At 37.2% G+C, this 25,199-nt stretch overlaps 1 protein-coding gene and 1 pseudogene across 3 annotated transcripts in view; both read left to right on the top strand.

Moving 5' to 3' along the window:
* Positions 1-16,330, top strand: part of PNPT1 (polyribonucleotide nucleotidyltransferase 1) — a 44,482-nt gene extending 28,152 nt beyond the window's left edge. For 2 of the 3 annotated variants that reach the window (XM_029937394.1, XM_029937391.1), the window contains exons 16-28: positions 2,420-2,486; positions 2,571-2,660; positions 3,618-3,671; positions 7,417-7,523; positions 7,968-8,039; positions 8,132-8,195; positions 9,907-9,990; positions 10,286-10,369; positions 11,437-11,543; positions 11,623-11,678; positions 12,886-12,964; positions 15,062-15,109; positions 16,038-16,330. In XM_029937394.1, coding sequence (XP_029793254.1) covers positions 2,420-2,486; positions 2,571-2,660; positions 3,618-3,671; positions 7,417-7,523; positions 7,968-8,039; positions 8,132-8,195; positions 9,907-9,990; positions 10,286-10,369; positions 11,437-11,543; positions 11,623-11,678; positions 12,886-12,964; positions 15,062-15,109; positions 16,038-16,196 — 1,071 coding nt within the window. In that variant the 3' untranslated portion in view covers positions 16,197-16,330. The remainder of the gene's footprint in view (positions 1-2,419; positions 2,487-2,570; positions 2,661-3,617; positions 3,672-7,416; positions 7,524-7,967; positions 8,040-8,131; positions 8,196-9,906; positions 9,991-10,285; positions 10,370-11,436; positions 11,544-11,622; positions 11,679-12,885; positions 12,965-15,061; positions 15,110-16,037) is intronic. The other variant, XM_029937393.1, reaches the window with a different exon arrangement.
* A 2,262-nt stretch (positions 16,331-18,592) lies between these two features.
* Positions 18,593-20,407, top strand: LOC115290647 (annotated as a pseudogene).
* Positions 20,408-25,199: the final 4,792 nt, after the last annotated feature.

The following is a 25,199-nucleotide window of genomic DNA, read 5'->3' as shown; positions in this document are numbered from 1 at the left end:
ATGCAGGGAGGCTGCTGTAAAAGTAGCAAGTCACTTCACTTTTGAGTGACCATTGTTGGCTGCCCAGAATCCAAACATGTCAATTTTGTTGAGCATCCTATAATTAATAGAGAACATTTCATGTAGACAGTAATTGCTAGAGAACATCCAGAAACCTAGAGATTTTCACAGAATTTCAATCCCTTATAAATACCCTGTTCTGGATATACCCAGATGCTACAGAAGCCAGAGAGGAATTATAATTGAGTAAAGCATATCCTTTGTTCTGCGCTAAATACACATGACAGTTCTTAAAAAGGGCAGCCCTAGCTGATTACCGGGAAAGGAAGTGAGGGAGGGGGCATTAAAAGGATATGGACTGTTATTGCTATATCATTTCATTTTATTTTAAAAAATTTTTAAGTTTACTTATTTATTTTGAGAGAGAAAGCAAACAGGGTAGAGGCAGAGAGAGAGGGAGAGAATCCCAAGTAGGGTCCACCCTGTCGATACAGAGCTCATGTCATGCTCTGTGCTGACAGCTGAGAGCCTGGAGCCTGCTTCGGAATCTGTGTCTCCCTCGCTCTCTCTCTGCCCCTCTCCCACTCATGCTCTGTTACCCTCTGTCTCAATAATAAATAAACATAAAAAAAATTAAAAAAAGAGTCAGATGCTTAACCAGCCAAGCCAACCAGGTGCCCCTGCTGTATCATTTCATTTTTTAAAAACTTTTTATTGTAAAATGAAACATAGATACTGAAAAACATATAAAAGGATGGCATAATGAGTTTTAATAAGGCAGAGACCCTTATAAACCACCACCCAAATCAGAGAGTAGAATGTTCCCAGTCACCCCAGAAGCCCCTCCCCCCATGCTTTTCATCCCAGTCTCAATACCCTTCTGTCCCTGAAAATAACTACTCTCCGGGGCGCCTGGGTGGCTCAGTCGGTTAAGCATCCAACTTCAGCTCAGGTCATGATCTCATGGTTCGTGGGTTCAAGCCCCGCGTCAGGCTCTGTGCTGACAGCTGTCTCAGAGCCTGGAGCCTGCTTCGGATTCTGTGTCTCCCTCTCTCTCTGACCCTCCCCTGCTCGCGCTGTCTCTCTCTGTCTCTCAAAAATAAATAAAAGACATTTTTTAAAAAATTTAAAAAAAAAAAAAAAAGAACTACTCTCCTAAATTTTATAGTAATTCCTTGCATTTCTGGTGTACATTCCTAGATACTATAGTCTTGTCCATTTTTTTTTAATTTAGAATTTCTTTCTCTTTATAACCTATAGGTTTCTCCTCTAGTACATTCTTTTCTTTTCAGTCTATCTGTTGAAGTCCCAGAGCCACCTGACCTGTAAAGTTCCCCACAGTCTGCATGTTGCTGTTTACACACGCATGATGCAATCTAATAATTTTCTCTCTCCATCTATTTCCTAAAAATTGACTGCACTCCTGAAAATTGACAGTAGATCGAGAGGTTTGATCAGATTCATACATCATCATCACTTCTATTTAAAAATACTTTGTTAGGGACACCTGGGTGGCTCAGTCAGTTAAGCATCCGACTCTAGATTTCAGCTCAGGTCATGGTCTTGCAGTTTGTGAATTTGAGCCCTACATCGGGCTCTGCACTGACAGTCGAGCCTGCTTGGGATTCTCTCTCTCCCCTCTCTATCTGTCCCTTCCCCACTTGCACACTCTCCCTCTCCCTCTCTCAAAATAAATTAAAAATTTTTAATAAGAATTTTTAAAAATTTTAATGTTTATTTATTGAGAGAGACAGAACATGAGTGGTGGAGGGGAAGAGAGAAGGAGAGACAGAATCTGAAACAGGCTCCAGACCTTGAACTGACAGCAGAGAGCCTGATGTGTGATTTGAACTCACAAACCGTAAGATCATGACCCGAGCCAAGGTTGGACACTTAACCAACTGAGCACCCAGGCACCCCTTAAATTAAGATATTTTGTTAAAGAAACGAATTCCAAAATTTTATGGGAAATTTCCCTGTATTTTAAATGATTGCACCCAATTCATATTCCTCTGAGGTACTATATTGGTCAAATAAAATAGTTTGTAACCTCTGACTAAAAGAAAGCCCTTACTGGAAAAGATCTCTATTTTCTCAGTGTGCATTTTTTTAAACTTGTATGTATTTTTCTTATTATAAAAATGTAATACTTTGTCATTGTTAATAATTTAAACATTATAGAAATTTATGCTGTAAGTCCCCATAACCATCCATGTCCCACTCTGGTACACATACACACTAGAAATAGATACCTTTAGCAATTTGTTGTATATTTCAGATACTCAGACGTTTTCTCTGTATATAGATGTAGTTTTAAAAAATGAGTTTCTACTGTTTTCTAACTTCTGTTATTATTTTAGTAATACAGCCTAGATATCTTTCCATGTTAGTTGTTTATGTATCTGTTTGTTTGTTTAAGTTTCCTCCATATGCAACTAATGAAATTGGCAAAGTCACTGGTGTGAATAGAAGAGAACTTGGGCATGGTGAGTACAAATCTGTAAACCTAAATAGTATTCTTACCCAGACTTAACTACATTTATGCTTATTGTTTTCTCTTTCTAATTTAGGTGCTCTTGCTGAGAAAGCTTTGTATCCGGTTATCCCCAAAGATTTTCCTTTCACCATAAGAGTCACTTCTGAAGTCCTAGAATCAAATGGTATAGTATTAAGATAATTTTTTTCTAATCAAAAAGACCAGAACTCTCTGTTTATGTTCTTAACTTTCCATAATTAATGTTACATTATACTTATAGCTACAGTGCCCAAGTCCGTTACAGAAGAAAAATGTGTTTAATCATATACTGTCTAAATCTCTATTTGAGCCAATGAGGTGTTTCAAAAGCAATATAAAACCTATATTTATCTTTATCTTTTATAACTGATCCAGTTGGGGATGTTTATTTTTAGAAACAAACCATAAGCAAGGCCAGTTTAGAGCAAGAAAGAGCCACAAGAGAGTGATCCATTTGGTAGAGGACATTTATCATGTATCACAAATATAAGTAAATAGCATAGAGAGAGAGTCTGGGCTAAAAGATCAAATTTAAATTAAGTACCCAGGTGCAGGCAAAGTCTGGTCATTAGAGATACATAGATATAGAGATAGAGATAGAGATTTCAAAGATATAGCAGACATAGATCAGATGGTCACAGATATTTTTCAAAAACAAAAACACCCTCTGAATTTAAATTAGAGACTTTCTGTTCTCTACTGGGTGTGACTTAGGGTCCAGTGAGAGAGCCAGAATCTATATCCTTAACTGACTTCTGATTAAGCAACAAAAGAGGCATGCTGATTTTTCTGGGAGGTTTCTTAGAATCTCTAGCATTGCTATCCAATATAACTTTACGTGATGATGGAAGTTATCTCTGCTATGCAGTTTGAGGGACTGAATTCATTTCAATTAATTTAAATTTAGTAGCTACATGTACCTAGTAGCTATTATACTGGATGGTGTAGTTCTGTACTTTGTGGATTAGCAGAGCTTGTGTTAATTGCTTTTAAAAAGAAAGAAGGAAAGAAAACTGAGTATGTACAAGGAAATAACCAATATAACAATCTTCAACACTTAAAAAATCAGTATATTATAAAGCAAGTATTTTTCTTTCTATAGGATCGTCTTCAATGGCATCTGCATGCGGTGGAAGCTTAGCGTTAATGGACGCAGGTAAGAGGATTATGTCTCAAAACTACTAATGCTTCATATGGATTTGATTAGTATAAAATACAGATATCTTTAAAATTGGATTTTAGTAAGACTTGGACAAGTCAGATTACAGATTACCAAACTAGGCCAGAGCAAGATAGTTACAAAGTACAACTTCAACTGTACCGTAACTACTAGAATTCTTATCTTTGGCAAAAAGCAGAACGCTGAAATTACTTGCCTTGGTGATCCAGTCAGCTTTCTCACCTTCCAAAAGGTAACTGATTCCATTTCACTAAGGAAGTTTGGATCACCAAGCAGAAGTATTTAGGACCAATAAAAGAAAGTAACCATGTATAATCTTCTAGTCAATTTATGCAAGATAAGAGAAGAAAATGCCACCCATAGAAGGGTACAGAGAATTTTAGGAAGGAAGACTGCAGTGGTTCAGTATAATCTCTGGATCTAAAATACCAAAAGGGAAAGAGTCAACACATAAGAGACTCTGAAAACAATTTCTGTATCCCACCAATGATGCCATTCAAGAAGAAAAAGGAACCTAAATATACTGAAGAGGCCATACAAGGAGTTCCCTCTAAGTTCACAAATTTATAGTACAGAGAAATAGATAGAAAGGATACCATAACCAAGAATGAGATGAAAGAATGGTGTGAAAATGTAATAACATAATCTACAAAGATGAAAACTTAAGCCAAAACAAACGAAAAAGCTAATGGCGAATTTGAAGTTGTGTTCATTGGAAGGAAATCAGAATCTGATATTTAAGGTTGCTGGCAAAATACTTTTTTGTTTTCACCTTTATACATTCATTCAACAAATCTTTACTATATGCCACTCCTGTGCCAAGTTCTAATCTAAGCCCTTAGGACACAGAGATGAACAAAATGAAGTCCTTGTCTTTGTGGGTCTTGTATTCATCAGTCTTCCAGTTTCATATTGAAAAATACAACATATTCTCAAAAAGGTGAACTGAAAGATAAAAGAAGAGAGTCTTTAACTGCATTAAATGAATTCAGATCTTTTGGTCTAGTCAAAAACCAACCTAAAAAGACAAGATCTTCAGGATGAGAAACCTGACCTATGTTGGCAGTATTTGAAAAATCAGAAACTGGTACTCCAAAGGCACAAAGAATTTTTCATTTTGAAAGAAAGGAGGGTATTTTCTGCAAAGCATAACCCAGTGAACTTGACAGTGAGTGGCAAGACTCTTAAATAGATTATGAAAAGTGTATAAGTATTTTTAGGAAGGCAGGGGACTGTGAAGAGAAGGGATCAGAAGGGACTGACTTAAAATAAATCATGTCATAGTAAAGTAATGTTCCATTTTTGGAAAATAGTACTAGATTTGGAATGGGGCAGGGTGTGAGGGATGCTACTTATGCTGTATATCTGGAGTCAGCTTGGCAGTTTATGATCTTTCTCTAAATGATGTAGAAGTTGAGGTGGACGATAGGTGCACCTTCATAACTGGTGGAAGGATGATCAGAGGAGACCAGAGACTCTGATCAGTATGATGGAGTGGGGCCTCAAGTGGAATGCTTGAGGACATTCCATTCTAAACCGTGTCCCTTTCAGTGTTTCTGTGAATGGAATTGACTGAGAAAACTGGCCTACTGATAAAAAGGATACTGCTAAAAAGGAGTGGGTAACTGATACGTTAAATGACAGTTTTGATCTCTAAAAAAATGTAAAAAACAGGATTAAAAAAAACAAATAGAAAAAAAATTGACAATGAATGTCAAGTCCTGGAGGAAAAGCCAACAAAGGGTATACAGTTCAACCCCAAACCTGAGTGCTTGCCATGCCCTATATCAGGCCCTGTCCTGTGCTCCAGGGATACAAGTAGTACCATTTTTTAAAAATTTTACAGGTGTGAAAAACCCAAAGACACTTACAAATCAAAAAGATAATACAAATAGGTAAAAAGGCACAAATATGTGCAATATGGATGAAGAATTAGAGTGAAATTAATTAGCTTCATAGAGACAGCTACCTTTCATCTGTTTCTAAAGGCTGAGTAGTTTTGGTATGTCATGAAGAGTGAAGTGTGAGTGAAGAGTGAAGGTAACAACACGTATATAGTTAGAAAGCAGTACAGTGTGTTTCTGAAATGTATTTGAAAAAAAATAATAAATTGGGACCAGATTTTAAAGGTTATTGTTATGCTAAGGATTTTGAAGTTAAAGCTAGTATTTCACAGTGCCGTATTCTATGAACTAGTGTTTCTGCTGGATATTGATTATTGGAAATTTCTCTATTCTAAGGTACATTTGAGCAGGGTTAGGCAGGTTTATTTAATGTGAGTTAAATAAGCTTTAATATGCTTATATGAATTCTGAATCTCTGGGAACAGGGTATATAGTATTTCCCAAACTTTTTTGACCTTGGAACATGTAAAAAAAATTTCTTAAAAGCAGATAATGGCAAACTCAGAGAATTTTACGTAGAGGAATGGCATGCTTTGAATCTGGTAGTTTGAATTTTTGGTAGTTTTTCCCAGCTTAGATAATAGCCCTGGAGGATGAAGTAGGAGAGAATGAGAGCTAGGGGGTGACACTAAATTTGGCAAACCAGATAGAGAGAATGTTGTCGGAGCAAGAAATAACTTGAATTTGGACTAAAGGAGTAGCAATGGATGTTTCTAGGCCATGAGCATCCATTTAACAGAAAAAGAAATATAAATGGTTTATAAACATTCAAGACAAGTTTAACCCTTTCCATTAAAAAATCCAATCATGGGGAGCCTGGGTGGCTCAGTCGGTTAAGCGTCCGCCTTCGGCTCTGGTCACGATCTCACAGTTCATGGGTTTGAGCCCCATGTCGGGCTCTGTGCTGACAGCTAGCTCAGAGCCTGGAGCCTGCTTCAGATTCTGTGTCTCCCTCTCTCTCTGACCCTCCCCTGCTCATGCTGTCTCTCTCTGTCTCTCAAAAATAAATAAAAAAACACTTTAAAAAATCCAATCAAAAATAATAAGCTACCATTTTTACCCTGTATATGAAAAAAGGTCAAGAGATTGGACAGGAATTAAGAATGAGCAGGCACCCTCAAATACTCAGATATTGCCGGTAAAAATATGAAATGCTACACTCTTTGGAAGGCAGTTTGACAGATTTATAATAAATGTAAACCCACATACTCTTTGACTCAGTAATCCCACTTCTATTATGTGGCCTGTAAACCCATGGGGGGAAGTGCTAAGCAGGCATTCAAAAGAAGTGGAGCTTTGTGTGGCATTATGTGTCAATATCCACGGTGTGTTATTAAGTGAAGATATAGAATAGTGAGAGCATTCAGTATGCTTCCATAAGTAAGGAAGATCACACTATGATTCATATTTGGGCACAAATTTTCTGGGAGGATACACAAAAACTAATGATGACTTTCATGGAAAGGTAAACCGAGGGGTTCAGACTAGAAGGATTTACCAAATACATGGTTACTTTTCAAAACAAAAAAAGATAAAACACCCCAAAAGCAAAAAGATGGATGGATTCTGTTAGGAGTTAAGTTTGCTATTTTTATAGGTTTTTGCTGAACACAGTATCAACCTGTTAGAATTGTCTTAAGGAGCTTTTATCATATGCTTAAAAAGAAATGAGGTAGTGGGATGACCTCTCCAACTTAGTTCTGGTGACTGTCAATTTAAAACACTATTCACCTATGTTAAAATAAATGTCAACAGTATGATAGATATGTGTTAGGCTGATGTACATATTACATACAAGCTCTTTTTCTCAACTGTAGGAGTTCCTATTTCATCTGCTGTTGCAGGTGTGGCAATAGGATTGGTCACTAAAAACAGTCCTGACAAAGGTGAAATAGAAGATTATCGATTGCTGACAGATATTCTGGCAAGTATATCCACATTTTCAAATATTTAATAGTGAAGATTATACATTTTTATAAACACTGTATATTTAGAAGAATAATAGTACGTAAGAAATAAAAGTCCTTGTTCATTCTTCCTCTGAATTTTAGCCTTGGATTTTATAGGATGTGAGTTAAAAAATATATATAACAGTATAAATATCCGTAGTGGCTCACGTTAAGGTGATCATAAATGAAACCTTATGCATTTATATGAGGAACATGATTTTTAAAGTGATTTTCTGATGAAACAAGTTGTAACTTAAAGTCACAAATTAGAAGCAATAGTTAATATAGAAGACACATCTTTGTGTTTAGTCTCAGAGTACATGGTTTACTTCTAAAGCTATTTGTTTTTTAATTCTACAGTATCTGGGTAAATTTTATTTCTGTTTAAAACTATATTTTAATTTCTTAAATTCTTTCAGGGAATTGAAGATTACAATGGTGACATGGATTTCAAAATAGCCGGCACTAATAAGGGAATAACTGCATTACAGGTATTTTAAAACTTAACTTTGTTTCACTTTTGTAATACTTAACTAATGTAATGAATCTACATTTATATAATTTTTTGGCTTTTCCATCTTAGGCTGATATTAAGTTACCTGGAATACCAATGAAAATTGTAATGGAGGCCATTCAACAAGCCTCAAGTAAGCTAAGCCAGTGTGCCTGATTTTCTTTCCATCGTTGTTCATTTGTTCATGGCAACTATAATTCCCATTTGGCTTATTATTAAAAATGGGCTTATTATAAAATACTGCTTTAGAAAGTGAAGTTTTCATGTAACAGCCTTTATGAGAGACCAGAGAAAATTCAGTTTTTATAGGATTTATGGAAAAAGGGGATTATAAGTAGAATTGTAAAGGTAGTTAGGATATGAAGAGCTTTGATTACTAAGCTAAAGAATTTGGATTTTGGGACGCCTGGGTGACTCAGTCAGTTAAGCCTCTGACTTCAGCTCAGGTCATGATCTCACAGCTTATGAGTTCAAGCCCCACATCAAGCTCTCTGCTCACAGCTCAGAACCTGGAACCTGCTTCGGATTCTGTGTCCTCCTCTCTCTCTCTGCCCCTCCCCTACTCACACTCTGTCTCTGTCTCTCTCAGAAATAAATATATATTAAAAAAAAAAAAAAGGATTTTGGATTTTACTCCGTAAAAACTAAGAATACTGCTATATCTGATCACATTTATTTTATATACAGTTGACCTTTGAACAATGTGCTCAAACAGCAGAGTCTACTTATATGTGGATTTTTTTTTAAGTTTACAACAAAAGTGTTTGTTTACAAGCATTAAGTTTACTTACAAAAGCAAGGCATTTATTTTCTACTACCCATCCAGTCTCTACCCGACCAACTAAAGCTATCTCACACAGAGGTCAGGCCTGCTGTACTCTTGAGTATCCTGAGAGGCTTTCTGAGGCCATCAGCAGACCCCCAGGGGGCCCATAATTGGAATGGGCTGCAGATCAATGTGCTGAGAGGGTGGTCTTGTCAAGCACCGAGAGCTGGTTGGCAGAAGCCTGGGCTGAAGGAATAATGTGCCCAGAGGGCAGGACAGCACTGTGTAAGGAGTCCTTTCACGAACGTGACACCTTGGCCTCGAGGAACCCCTAGAGACCAGTGTACTCACAAGTGGCCATGGGTGTCAGGTGAATGGCCATGGGACAATAGTACATGCCCAGGCAGATAAGGCAGCCATACTTTGTCTCCACACAACTGTTGCTACCTGCAGGCCACCCAGAGGTTTCCACTAATGAGCCTAGGCCATCAGGCTATGAAGCTCTGCCATTCTAGGGGGATCCCCCATCCTAGCTAAGCTACTTGACATGCCAATGTGCAAACATTTTTTCAATAAACAAACATACAGTATTGTAAATGTATTTTCTGCTCCTTATGGTTTTCTTTTTTCTTAATTTTTTAAATGTTCTTTATTTATTTAGAGGGAAGGGGACAGAGAGAGGGAGAGAGAGAATCCTAAGCAGACTCAATGCTGTCAGCATAGAGTCCAACCTGGGGCTTGAACTCATGGACCATGTGATCAATACCTGAGCTGAAATCAAGATTCAGATGCTCAACTGACTGAGCCACCCAGGCACCCCTTCCTATGGTTTTCTTAATAACATTTCCTTTTCTCTAGCTTACTTCTTATTGTAAGAATACAGTGTGTAATACATATACAAAATGTGTTCCTTAACTTTTTTGTTATGGATAAGGTTTCCATCAACATAGGCTATTTGTTAAGTTTTGGGGAGTCAAAGTAATACATGAATTTTCTATGCAGGGATGGATGTGTCTAATCTCTAGTTGTTCAAGGTCAACTGTAGTTATAATTTTTATCATGTTTTTATCTCTTGTAGTGGCAAAGAAGGAGATCTTACAGATTATGAACAAAACTATTTCAAAACCTCGAACATCTAGAAAAGAAAATGGACCTGTTGTAGGTAATGCATTAAAATTATTTATTCCATAAGGTAAACATTAATATATGAAAGTATATTATTATTTTTAAATTTCCTTTAACTCCATACATAAAACAAATATTATAATACTTCTATAGTTAAAATGGTTTAAATTTGGGGAGATATTTTTAGATATTAGAACTTTCAGAAACTGTAGTCAAACTTGAAATATTTTTACATGTATCTAGGCCAAAAAAATATCTTGTCTGATTAAGACATGTTTTAGGCTCATATACATATTTGAGTTATTTACAGTTTTGTCGGTACTACATTTCAGAAACTATTCAGGTTCCATTATCGAAACGGGCAAAATTTGTTGGACCTGGTGGGTATCATTTAAAAAAGCTTCAGGCTGAAACAGGTAAGAGTTGTATGAAGTTTGGGGGTTTTAATGCTAGGCCATGTAAGGGTCCATTTCATTTCTATTGTGATGCTCCAAAAATATGTTTGAGAAATGAAAGAACAAGAGAAAAGAATGTAACATGACATGCCTTTAAGTTTTCTGTATCCACCTCTTAATAAATCAGATTCATCCTTAACTATATTCAAGAAGGATGACCTAGAATTCATCAGTTTCTTTGCAACATTTTAAAATGGAACATTTAGTAAAATGTTTAGTTTTCAGCTTCAGAGGATTTTGCTGTAATTTTCTATTCTGTTTTTCACTTACTCTTATTGAGGCTGTTTTATTTAAAGAGTATAGATAGAAACAGTATACTTTGTTTTTTCTGGAAACAGTCTGAATTACCTAGTACTTACCAGCTTTGAGGTTATTGAGGGAAAATGAGAAGCAGAGTTGCCTTAGCCAGCTTTTTAGTTGATAAACTGACATGATTTCATTCTTCATCCATCTGTTCATCACTCTAAATGGTAAGAGAAAGAAAAGGTGAGAAAAACATTTTAGTATAGTTTCTATTCATAATTAAGAGAGCAAGGCCAAACTTGTATATGTTTTCTCCTGCTAAACAGTGGGCTCCCCCCCTGCTAAACAGTGGGCTCCAAGAGCACAGGGACAGTGACTTACTGTTTTCCCAGAGTTTAGGACAATTTCTGGTACATAGCAGGTGTGCAATATGCATTTATTGGTGAGTGAATCCTGTCATTCCTAAAGCAGTGATAAATATAACATAACCCTGCCCAGCTATTTACAAGTCAATCCATTCTGTCACATCTATTTTTTTTTGAAGTTTGTTTATTTATTTTGAGAAAGAGGAAGAGAGATAGAATCCCAAGCAGGCTCCATATGTCAGCACACAGCCCAATGTGCGGTCCCAACTGCGAAACCATGAGATCATGACCTAAGCGAGAACCAAGAGTCAGACACTTAACCAACTGAGCCATCCAGGCACCCCTCACATTTGCTTTTAAAGACTGGACTCTGCTGGAATGGGCAAGTTAACTTAGTATGTTAAATTATCTTTTTAAAAGGAGTAACTATTAGTCAAGTAGATGAAGAAACATTTTCTGTATTTGCGCCAACACCCAGTGCTATGCATGAAGCAAGAGACTTCATTACTGAAATCTGCAGAGATGATGTAAGTATACATCTCATAATAGTTACTTTTTTCTTTTTGTTGCTGTTTATTAATCTTATGACTTATTTTATACTTACAGCAAGAGCAGCAACTAGAATTTGGAGCAGTGTATACTGCCACAATAACTGAAATCAGGTAATGCTTTGCTGGTTGTTACAAGATTTATAAGTACGTGTTATACTTATGTACTTTGCAAGTAAAAGGTATTTAGATGTTATGTTAATTACTATAGAATCATTAATTATTTTTAAGACATTTTATTTTCTATACTAGTTTTTCTTTTTTGTTTTAGTGTTTACTTATTATTTTGAGGGAGAGACAGAGTATGAGTGGAGGAGAGGTGGCGGGGGAGCCCGTAGAGAGGCACAGAAACCAAAACAGGCTCCAGGCTTTGAGCTGTCAGCACAGAGTCCGACATGGGGCTCGAACTCACAGTGAGATCATGACACGAGCCAAAGTCAGACAGTTAACCAACTGAGCCACCCAGGCACACCACTAGTTTGTCTTCAGTAACAATGATTCTGCGATTAAAATTATAGTAATAGATTCTTATATCTGAATTGTTTTCTTGAACCAAATTTTTCACCATTTTAATGTTCTAATAGTAAACAGCCCCAAAATAGACCTAGCAATATTTTCTTTTTCTTTCTTTTTTTCCGGTAGTTCCTTGTTGGTTTGTTATAAAGATAGCACTACTTAATGTCTAAGGAGCACATTTTTTTAAATGTCAGCTTCAACATCAAAGTTTTTCTTTTTAATCAGCTGAAAAGATTGATTTTCAGAATGAGAAAATCCACTTAGAAGAAAAAAAATTATATCAGATGTAGCCTGAATGTTCAAAGTGATGTGAAATGAATAAAAAAACAAAAGCCAAAGGAGAAGTGCCTGAATGGCTCAATCAGTTAAGTTTCTGGCTCTTGATTTCAACTCAGGCCATGATCTCATGGTTCATAGGTTCAAGCCCCTGTGTTGCCAGCATGGAGCCTGCTTGGGATCCTCCCTCCCTTTCTTCCTCAAAATAAATAAATAAACATTTAAAAGTAAAATAAAATATTTAATGTCATTTCAAAATGTTTTGGGACACATCAGGAGAAATATAGAAAAATATATAGTCTAAAAGCTTGTCACTACACAGTTTTCCTCTACCTTTTGTCTGTACTTTGATTCACAAGTATTTAAATACAGGGTATATGTTCATTTGAAAATATAAGTTAGAGTATCCTACTTTTTATAGTTGGTGTGTGTTTTTTTTTTACCTTGTTCCTATATGAATACATAATCAGTTTGATTATCAGTGGGTACACAGATATTACTATTTCAACTAGGCTTATTTCCTTTTCAGAGACACTGGAGTAATGGTTAAACTATATCCAAATATGACTGCAGTACTGCTTCATAACACACAACTTGATCAACGAAAGGTAAAAAATAAATACATAACTTTTTATTTTTAAAAGTGCCTTAAAATAATCATAGTGAAATTACCCAGGTTGATGAGGATTGTGTACTTTGTCTACTACTAGCCTAAACAAAGAAAACTGAAAATGGTAGCAATGTAGCAGACAAAAGGTTTTTACACTCTTTAACACAGATGTTTATATTTGTCCTTTCATGATGGAATAGAAACACTCATGAGTGTTACATCTAGAGTTAACACATGGCAGTTAATTAAAAATATCCTGTTATACCCCTGTCTAGCCATTTTTCTTGGCCAACCAACCATGGCAAGGTAAAGCTAAGAATATGAAACTATTCAAGAAAACTATGTGGGCAGAGAATAGAAGGGTTTGATTTACCAATTATTGAAACATAAATCTATACAGAATAAAACACTGTATTACCTCAAAATAGATAATTTATGCAACAGAAAATAGAGACCAGAAATCATGCAGGTATATGCATGGAAACATAATACATTCTAAAAGTTGCATTTTCAATCCATGAAGAAACAAAGATTGTTCATTAATTCATATTGGACTAGCTGGTTTGATATCTACTCTTTTTTAATGTATGTTTTTTTGAAAGAGAGAGAGTGCAAGCAGGGGAGGGACAGTGAGAGAGGGAGGCACAGAATCTGAAGCAGGCTCCAGGCTCTGAGCTGTCAGCACAGTGCGTGGTGCTCATGAATTGTGAGATCATGACCTGAAACAAAGTCAGACACTTAATGGACTGACCACGCAAGCACCCCTGAAGTCTAATTTTTTTATACCAAAAATCCCATCTGCTTTGAGGAGCTAACTGCTTTAAAAAAAAAAAATTAAGGTGATGAGAGAAGAAAAAAAATCTGGGCATGGGGGAGTGGGGTTGAAGGATGACACTAGAAGAAGATTGGGATATTTTAATAATCTTCGGACTTGGGAAATAGTTTTCAGCATGATATCAAAGCCAAAATGTAAATAAATTGACAAAATTTGACCTTTTTTTTTTTTTTTAAAGTATATGGCAAAAGGATGCCTGAGTGGCTCAGTTGGTTAAGCGTCTAGCTTCAGCTCAGGTCATGATCTCATGGTTTGTGTTTTCAAGTCCTATGTCAGGCTCTTTGCTGATAGTAGAGCCTGCCTCAGATCCTCTGCCTCCCTCTCTCTTTGCCCCTCCCCTGCACACACTCACACTCTCACAAAAACCAACAATAAGAAAAAAAAGTATTTGGCAAAATTATAATAAGGCTGAAAGGCAACTAGTAATTTAGGGACAAAATGTATATAACACAAGAGAGGTTTCATACACAGAGGGCTTATATGGATCAGTAAGAAAGATCAATAGCAATAGCAATTGTTTTAAGTGCACATAAAACTAAGTTACTATTTTTCAGCTTTTAGATAGTTGAAAATTCCCAACGTGGGTAAATATATGGAAAAACAAATGGGCATTCTCATACACTTCAGATACTGTTGATAGGAATGTAAATTGAGGCAAATATTTTAGAGAGTGTTCGGTAAATGTGTATGAATACCTTTGGCCCTAGAAGTTCAATATTAGAAATTTGTTCTGAGAGGATAATTTGAGTAAATGAATACATAATTGTAGAAACAATACAGTTCCCTACAGAAAGTTTGAAAAATAGTGCAGCGAACATCCATATACCTTATACCTAGATTCAGTAATTATTAACATTTGCAACACCAGAATTGGAAACCTTAAATGACCATCTTTAGGGGATCAAACAAATTATACAGTTTGGATACTCTGCTGTTTCATTTATTGATATAAAAGATGTCCTCAAAATATTATTTAATGAAAAATTAACATACTATAAAACAAGCTCATTAAGGTCCATTTTTACAAATGTAATACATACTAAGTAGACATTTGAATACTTGTAATAGCATTAGTGATCTAAAAGTAGAGAGGTCTTCAGTAATTTTTGCTATCGTCTGAATACTTATATATTATTTTAAGTCTTTATCAACAGATTTTATAATCAGAAAAAACAATAAAGCTGTTTCCACTTAAAAAATGTACTACTATGTATATTAGGAAATTATGTACAACTAATAGATGAACATGTTCTCTTTCAGATTAAACATCCCACTGCTTTAGGATTAGAAGTTGGCCAAGAAATTCAGGTACTTGTATTCAACTTTTTAGCCTTAAAGTTGTAAATTATATTTGAACTTTGAATTTATTTTTTCCAAAAAGTAAGCTGAGGGGCGCCTGGGTGGCTCAGTCGGTTAAACCTCCAACTTCGGCTCAGGTCAGATCTCACGTTCGTGGGTTTGAGCCCCACGTCAGGCTCTGTGCTGACAGCTAGCGCAGAGCCTGGAGCCTGCTTCCAGTTCTGTGTCTCCTTCTCTCTCTGCCCCTCCCCCTCTCATGCTCTGTCTCTCTCTGTATCAAAAATAAATAAAACATTAAAAAAAAAGTAAGCTGAAAGAATCAAAGTAACATCTGTGATTTAAATTGTTTACATGCTGTGCTTTTTAAATTTTAGGTTTGCTCTTAAATATACTCACTAAAGATTTAAGATGCATTTCTTTCCCTTAGGGAGCTTATAGTTTAGTTAGAAGAGTAGTCCCCTTTAGAGCTTTTAAAAATACAGGTCAGTGATGGCTGTGCAGTGATTTGCAGACAGGACAGGAGAACTCTGAAAATGTAACCCTCTTGAAGGCCTGGAATATCATATTTGAGGAGTTCAGACTTTAATTGCTTCTATACTGTTTTAAGGCTAAAAGTTTTTGAGTTTGATGAAAGTCATAAAAATACTTTTCTATAGTCTTTTATGAGTGGATAAAAAAAGTCATTGCCAGTCTGGTGTGGTTTGGTTTTTGTTTTGTTTTGTTGTTTGTCAATACCATATTCGTTCCACCTACACCTTCTTTTTTTATAATCACTATTTAACCAAATTATATTTATTAGCGTATACTTATACTTAGTCCTGAGCTATGCTTTCAACAGACAAGTAGAAACATTAATCAGTGTTTTATTTGCACCATGTAATTTGGATATTGACCACTGTACTATAACATTCAAAGTAAATTTGTGTCTTTACTATAGGTGAAATACTTCGGACGTGATCCAGCTGATGGAAGAATGAGGCTCTCTCGTAAAGTGCTACAGTCCCCAGCTACAACTGTTGTCAGAACTCTAAATGACAGAAGCAGTATTGTAATGGGAGAATCTATTTCACAGTCATCATCTAATTCTACCCAGTGATTTGGTTTTTTAAAGAGAATTCTAGACTGATATTCTGTAGAGCAAAATTTCAGTAGTGTCTTCTAATGTATAGATTTATATATACTATAAATATATTCTAATGATTTGTATTAAAATGGTCATTTTATGTGGTCTATTTTTTAAGAGTTGCTTCTATTCTCTTTATATTACAAATGAATAAATATTAAAACTAAACCATTTATACATCTTTAAAAAGATTGCCCTTTAGTTCCTATAATTCTGAAATAGCTTAAAACCTTAGAAATAATAGATAACATTTGCTACTATAATGGATCTCTTCCTACATATCTTCTTTTTCTTCCTAGTATATAATCATGACAGTTCACCGTTGGTCATCTAATGGCTCATCCCTGCACAAGTGCTGTACTTGCCTACAACTGTTTCACAAGCTGGACCTTGCCATATTCAAAGCCAATTTCTGTAGTACAGTTACCAGATATAATAAGGAGTTGAAAGAGCTTAATTGATCTGTTTTTTCAAGATAGACCATCTTTCAAATTGGTCACAAAACCAACAGGGTAAATGTAGTGGAATAAATATAAATGGGATCCTAACTAGAATGAGGGAGTACATTTTTCAAATTTAGGAAATATATTTAGAATATTTAGAAAATATAGAAAGATGATTTACTCATCAAAAAGAGCTAGGTCATTTTTTTAGTGTGTATATTGCTAACATATGGATGTTACTGGTGTAAAGGATGGAAAGACCAGGATTTTCAGTTAATGTTAGACAGTCCTATATAAAGGCTGTTGACATAATTATCAGTAATAGCATAAAATGTTCATTTCCATGATTTCATATATCACATAATTCCACAAAAAAATAAATAGCTCATGGAAGTCATAATTTAGAACATGCAATCCTTTTATAAATGTGGTAAAATATTCATATATTCATGACTCATAAATAATTTATAAAATATTAAAATTTTAGTTGATCAAATATTTTAAATGAGTGTATTTAAGTCCATAAATACCAATTATATAATAGACATTATATATTAATGTAAATTATATATAATTATAGTATGGTAGGCACATTTTCTGAAATACTTAAGATTAATTGAAAATGACATTACATGTAAATGATATGCTTTGTACATTTGATTTTAATAGTGAAAAAATTTTTTCATTTCTCACTTTGCCTTCTAAGATGTAAACTTTAATGGTAGAATTTCAAAATAGTAATTTAAAAAAATTTTTTTTTCATGTTTTATTAATTTTTGATACAGGAGAGACAGAGCATGAGAGGGGGAGGGTCAGAGAGAGAAGGAGACACAGAACTGGAAGCAGGCTCCAGGCTCTAAGCTAGCCATCAGCACAGAGCCTGATGCGGGGCTCGAACCCACAAATGTGAGATCTGACCTGAGCCGAAGCCGGAGGCTTAACCGACTGAGCCACCCAGGCGCCCCTCAAAATAGTAATTTATATTTTTCTTGTTTTCTGTTTTCTTTTTCAAAGGGAACTACTACTACTACTACTACTTTTTTTTTTATTTTTTTTTACCCTTTTTCAAAGGGAACTACTACCAACTACTACTAGGAGAAAAATGAAGCTAGTTCTTACAACTCAAGAGACCAGTGTCCACTAAGTGTCCGCAAAGTAACAATACAGCCCACTAACAAATCACCAAAAAGATTCCATTTCCACTTAAATCAAGAGCCTACACTATATGTCTAAATTTTATTTTTTCTCTTCATTCAAATCTTGATAGTTTTCCCTACCTTCCATGAAGTACTTCTAAAAATGCAATTATGGGGCACTTGGTGGCTCAGTGGGTTGAGGATCCAGTTTGGGCTCTGGTCATGATCTCCTGGTTTGTGGGTTCAAGCCCAGTGTCCAGTTCTATGCTGACAGCTCAGAGCCTGGAGCCCACTTCAGAATCTGTCTCCCTCTCTTTCTGCCCCACTTCCGCTTGTGTGCAAGCGTTCTCTCTCTCTCTTTCTCTCTCAAGAATAAGTTAAAAATAACCATTTGAAAAATAGAAAAGTTTAAAAAATATTTTTAAATAGAAGTGCAATTATATGCTAAAAATGCTATAGAAATAGAAGTGCCCATCTTTGGTAGTTAATCCAGTATAGGTACTTTTTCCTTAATATTCTTAGTTACTGATTCCCCCCTGCCCATAAATTACAGTTTTTATACAATCATTTTTTCTTCTTATAGAGTATCCTACACTTCCTGATTTAAGATAGTAGTATAAATATCAGTATCTTTCTTAGTTTGATTCTGCCAAGCATAGTATTCATTTATTAAATATTTACTATGTTTCAAACACTGTTAATGTGTGCAGGGATGTATCAGTAAACAAAACAGGTGAAGTTCCAATGCTCCTTCTAATGGATGGAAACCAACAGTAAAGAAGTATGAGGCATGTCAGCTAGTAGGTTCTTTAAAGAAGAACAACAGGGTAAAGGGGTAAAGTGATTAAGAAAAGATACTATTTTATGGCACAAAAACAGACACATAGATCAATGGAACAGAAAAGAGAACCCAGAATTAGACCCACAAATGTATGGCCAACTAATCTTTGACAAAGCAGGAAAGAATATCAATGGAAAGAAGACAGTCTCTTCAGCAATGGGGTTCAGCAAAAAAATTGGATAGTGACATGCAAAAGAATGAAACTAAACCACTTTCTTATACCATACACAAAGATACATTCAAAATGGATGAGAGACCTAAATGTGAGACAGGAAACCATCAAAATCATACAGGAGAAAATAGGCAGCAACCTCTGACTTAGGCCACAGCAAATTTTTACTAGACCTATCTTGGAAACAAGGGAAATGAACAAAAAATGAACTGCTGGAACCTCACTTAGATAAAAAGCTTCTGCACAGCAAAGGAAATAATCAACAAAAAGCCAACCAAAGGAATGGAGAAGATACTTGCAAATGATATATCAGATAAAGAGTTAGTATCCAAAATCTATAAAGAACTTATCAAGCTCAACATCCATAGAATAAATAATCCAGTGAAGAAACAGGCAAAAAACATGAATAGACAGTTTTCCAAAGAAGACATCCAGATGGCTAATAGACACATAAAAAGTTGCTCAATATCACTCATTATCAGGGAAATACAAATCAAAACCACAATGAGATGCCACCTCACACCTGCCAGTAAAATTAACAACTCGGGGTGGGGGGGGGACATGTTGGTGAAGCTGCAGAGAAAGGGGAACACTTTTGCACTGTTAGTGAAAATGCGAAGTGGTACAGTCACTCTAGATAGAAATCAGTATGAAGGTTCCTCAAAAAACGAAAAATAAAACTACCCTATGACCCAGCAATTGCACTACTAGGTATTTATCGAAAGAATACAAAAATGCTGATTCAAAGTTGGCATATGCATCCCAATGTTTATAGTAGTACTATCAACAATAGCTAAATTATGGAAAGAGCCCAAATATCCAACAACTGATGAATGGATAAAGATGTGGTGTGTTTATGTGTGTATATATATATACTGGAATATTACTCAGAGATCAAAAAGAATGAAATCTTGGCTATTTGCCACATGTGGATGGAACTAGAATATATAATGTGAAATAAGTCAGAGGACAAATGATTTCACTCCTGTGGAATTTAAGAACCAAACCGCTGCTCCCGCCCCTTCGCTCTTCCATCGTGCAGTGGGCACCCGTAAGGACGAGTATGACTATCTCTTCAAAGTTGTCCTTATTGGAGATTCTGACGTTGGAAAGAGTAATCTCTTGTCTCCATTTGCCTGAAATGAGTTTAATCTTGAAAGCAAGAGCATCATTGGAATAGAGTTTGCAACAAGAAGCATCCGGTTGATGAGAAAACAATAAAGGCACAGATATGGGACACAGCAGGGCAAGAGCGATAGCGAGCTATCACATCCGCATACTATCGTGGAGCTGTAGGTGCCTTATTGGTTTATGACACTGCTAAACATCTCACATATGAAAATGTAGAAAGATGGCTGAAAGAACTGAGCGATCACGCTGATAGTAACATTGTTATCGTGCTTGTGGCCAGTAAGAGTGATTTGGGTCATCTCAGGGCAGTACCTACAGATGAAGCAAGAGCTTTTGCAGAAAAGAATGGTTTGTCATTCAGTGAGACTTCCGCTCTAGACTCTACAAATGTAGAAGCTGCTTTTCAGACAATTCTGACAGATCTACCACATTGTTTCCTAGAAGCAAATGTCAGATGTTAAAATGACATGTTTCCAAGCATAGGGAAAGGGAAGGAAAAATAAGATAAAAACAGAGGGAGGCAAACCATAAGAGACTCTTAAATACAGAGAACAAACCAAGGGTTGCTGGAGGGGAGGTGGGTGGGAGGATGGGCTAAATGGTAACGGGCATTAAGGAGGGCACTTGTTGGGATGAGCACTGGGTATTATATGTAAGTGATGAATCACTGAATTCTACTCCTGAAATCAACACTACACTGTAGGTTAACTAACTTGAATTTAAATAACTTTTTAAAGAATAAAAAAAAAGGTACTATTTTAGATAAAATGATCCACAGCCGCTTGAGTGGGTAATATTTGAGCAAACACCTGAATGAAGTGGAGGAAGATGTGCCACTATTCTGTAAAAAGAATTCCAGATAAAGGCACTAACAACTTCATATTCACTAGGTATTGTATGTTAGAATATAGAGTAGGCTTTTCATTTTATAAACCAATTTAACATAGTATTTTTACTCCTTAATTCTGTGCCTTCCCTTCTTTAATTTTATTAAAGAATAGAAGTCAAGAGGAGGCCAGAGCAAGGTGATATTTCAAAGCACTTAAGCAAGAATATGTGTGTTTACTTGCAAAAAGAAGGTAGACAATGAGATCATGTTAAAATTCAAGAGGCTTTTATAAAAATCTAGGCTAATGAGAGTTGATACCAGGTAGGTAGGTGATGTAAATAGAAAACTGAGAATATGTCTTGGTATCAAGGGACAGAAACCAACATAAGCTAAAGCAAAAGAGGGAATTTATCCCAGGGCCATGTATTTGTTTCACAGAAGCCAAGTCACACTCCCTGTGGCAGACTGGCACCAGGACTGCTTAGTCATTATGAACTGAGGCAGTTCTCCACCTACAGTCGTTTTGGAGTCTCCTGGCCTCTTATTTGTACTTCTTTACACACAATAGCTTATTCTTCTACGTAAATATTAACATAATGTATCTATCATTAATTGATTTGTGGGTGTTGACCATCCTTGCGTTCATAGATAAATCAACCTCAGCCATGGTGTATGATCTTTTTTTTTTTTTTTTTTTGGTCTATTTATTTTTGAGAGTAAGAGAGACTGAGCATGAGCAGAGGAGGGGAAGAGAAAGAGGGAAACAGAATCTGAAGCAGGCTCCAGGCTCTGAGCTCTCAGCACAGAGCTGGACACAGGACTCAAATGCACAGACCACTAGAATGACCTGAGCTGAAGTCAGAGGTTTAACTGACTGAGTCACTCAGACGACCCTTGTAGGATCCTTTTAATGTTGAATTTGGTTTGGTATTATTTTGCTGAGGACTTTTGTGTCTATGTTCATCAGAGTTATTGGCCTGGCCTGTAATTTTCTTCTCTTGTTGTATTCTTGTTTGAGAAGGCTAAGTATTACATCTTCCTTGAATGTTTGGTAGAAATTCACCAGTGAAGCCATCTGGTCCTAAACTTTTGTTTGTTGGGAGGTTTTTGACTATTGATTCTATCTCTTTGCTAGTAATCTGTTTATTCAGATTTTCTATTTCCTCAAGATTCAGTCTTGGATGACTGTATAGTTCTAGGAATTTATCCATTTCTTCCAAATTGTCCAATTTGCTGGCATATAATTATAGTAGTCTGTTAGGATCTTTTGTATTCTCATAGTAACAGTTGTAAGTTCTTTCACTTTTTATTTTATTTATTTGAGCCCTGTCTTTTCAATTTGTGAGCCTACCTAAAGGTTCATCAGTTTTGCTGATCTTTTCAAACTCTTCATTTCATTGACTTTTTCTCTTACCTTTTTAGTCTCTATTTCATTTATTTCCACTCTGATCTTTATTATTTCCTTCCTTCTAACTTGGGCTTCATTTGTTATTTTACTACTTCATATAGGTATAGAGTAAGCCAGATCCATAGGTAGCAGCTCTCAAGGTATGTAAATATATAGCCTTGTATTGCAATCAATAAACCCTGCTAACTTTCAGACCAGGAAGTCTGGTGGTATCCCCAGGGTAACAATTATAAAACTTGGGGCAATAGACTTACATAAGCTCCTTTCTTGGAGGTATCAGTGAGCTGTTATGTGGCCACAGGAGTGCTCTAATATGGTAATCTCTCCGCCCATCTTCTGGGAACATCTCTATTGGCAAACCTGAATCCTGCCCCTCAAGCTAAAGCTCTAGGATAAGAAAATGTGCCTTTTTCACATGAACACTGGGGATACATTTCAGTTTGTGTAGTGACTTGAGGGTGGTAACCTGTGAAGTACTGATAATTTCAGTCCCAGGAAGTCCAGAAACACCATCTCCCACTGGCCAACAGAGCCAGCTTCTCAAGGGGTGTTCCTTGTGTGGACTACACATGCCCATTGGCTGGCAGGGTGAGCCATGGAGGAAGGGCACTCAGTTGGAGCAGGATGGGCCTTGGCTGGGGGGGAGGGGGTGTGTGTGCAAAAATGGCCACGGACAGCACCAGTCCCAAGGCAGAAGGAGAATGCAAAAATGGTGTCTGCTAGCACCTCTGTCCCCAGAGAGTCCCAACAGGTTCCTGTCTCTTTGCGCGGTACTGTAAGATTAGCAAATGAGTTTCCTAAGTATATGGCCTAGGTGTCTTTCAAACTTACTTTTGTGCTGGGTCCTAGGATGAGTGGGTCTGTGCATGAACTCTTTAAGAGTGGATTTTCGGGGCACCTGGGTGACTTAGTCGGCTAAGTGTTCAACTTTGGTTCAAGTCATGATCTCATGGTTCGTGAGTTCGAGTCCCACATTGGGCTCTGTGCTGACCGCTCAGAGCCTAGAGTGTGCTTCAAATTCTGTGTCTCCCTCTCTCTTTGCCCCTTCCCTGATCACATTCTGTCTCTCTGTCTCAAAAATAAATAAACATTAAACCAAAAAAAATATTTTTAAGTAGATTTTCCACTCCCTAAAGCCCTGGAAGTCAGCCCTGTTCGTTTTCAAGGCCAAGTACTTTAGGGGTTCCTCTCTCTGATGCAGTTCCCAAGGGCTGTGGTGCCTAGAGCACAAACCCCTCACTCCTCAGGGACAAGCTTTGTATTATAAGATCGTTTCCAGTCAGTGGTCTCTGTCCTTAGTGGGGGTTTCTTGCAAGACCATGTATTGACTGCTTCCCCTATCCACTTCAATGTGGCTGTTTTATCCTTTGTTGTAGAGATGCTATTCAGCTAGCTTTCAGGTCCTTTTCAGAGAAAAATGTTTCATACGTAGCTATAAATTTGTTGTGTTCATGGGAGGAGGGGAGTTTAGGATCTTTCTATGTTATTATCTTGAACCTCCTATACATAATCTTACTAAATTATTGACAAGATCTATTAGGACCAAGTAGATCTGTGGGAGTATAAGGATGGTAAGAACAATATACAGTAACTCATTATAAAGATAACAAAAACTATATGATAACCACATGTATGAGGCAATTTACAAAATATGCATAAGAGCATTTAAATATTAGGAAATGTTCTCTTCTATTTGTATTTATTTTTGAGTGAGGGAGAGAGAGAGTGCAAGCAGGGGTGGGCCAGAGAGGGAGACACAGAATCCAAAGCAGGCTCCAGGCTCTGAGCTGTCAGCACCGAGCCCAACGCTGGGGGCATCTGGGTGGTTCAGTCAGTTGAGCATCCAACTTTGGCTCAGGTCATGATCTCGTGATTTGTGGGTTTGAGCCCCGCATCGGGCTCTGTGCTAACAGCTAGCTCAAAGCCTGCAGCCTGCCTTCAGATTCTGTATCTCCCTCTCTCTCTGACCCTTCCCTGCTCACGCTGTCTCTCTCCCTCTCTCTCAGAAATAAATAAAACATTTAAAAAAATTGTTTCTGGCAGCTGGGCCCTACCCCTGGCTTTAGTTCTACAATACTGGAGGCCAGTCCTGGTAGGTGGCCCACACTCCCGGTACTCTGAAGGGCAGCTCAGGTCCCTGTTGTGACACCTCCATGAGACTGTAGAGACACCATTCTTCCCCCTGGGGAATCGTGAGTGTCATAATCCTTGCTTCCAACTTTCATATAGTCAGAGCAGCTTGTCCATAGGAGTTGAAAGTTACCTGGGTCTGCAGGTCCTGGCCCATTAAAGCCATTGGGTAGTTGGAGAGGTACAGGAATTCACGGATGACTTCACGGCCGTCTAAATTACATTGCCAAGGCAGTCGAAAGGGACAGCATGTCTGATTACCCATGGCCCCCACAATGGTTGCTTGTCTCTGTAAGAGGAGGCCCACGGATTGGGTCACCACCACGTGTTCCTCACCAGTATCTACTATGAAGTCAATGGGTCCACCCCCCACATTCATTTGGACCATAGGCTCTTGAGGGCCTAACAAAATAAGAGTCCCATCTGTCCTAGTCCTCTATAGCAGATAGCCCCACAAGTCATCTTTGGGGGCCCCATGAGTTGGTGATGCTGGTTGGTACCGGCCCTGGACCACATGGCCTTTTTCTTTCTGCTTGGGGCCCTGCTGAGAATTACCCAGCCACAGAGGACACTCATTTTTCCAGTGGCCCTCCTGACGACAGTGACCACATTGGTTCCATTCTAACTTTCGTCCTGGGCTAGATGACCCTCCCTGCCATTCCCCATTTTGGGCCCTTCCCTGTCCCTACAGGGCATCTTCCCGGAAGCATTCTGACTGCTCCACCAAGGCAGCAACTAACAAGTTTGCCTTTTTCTGCATTTTCCAGCATTCTTGCCTCTGTGCTGCCTGGTCATGGTTGGCAAACACCTTAGTTGCTACTTCCAGCAACTCACTGGCATCCATGCCCGTGAAACCCTCTAGCTTTTGCAGCTTGCACCGATGTCC

The sequence above is a fragment of the Suricata suricatta genome, chromosome 4 (genome assembly GCF_006229205.1).
Source record: "Suricata suricatta isolate VVHF042 chromosome 4, meerkat_22Aug2017_6uvM2_HiC, whole genome shotgun sequence".
NCBI lineage: Eukaryota > Metazoa > Chordata > Mammalia > Carnivora > Herpestidae > Suricata > Suricata suricatta.
The sequence above is the reverse complement of the archived record's forward strand: the minus strand, read 5'-3'. Positions and strand labels throughout refer to the sequence as shown.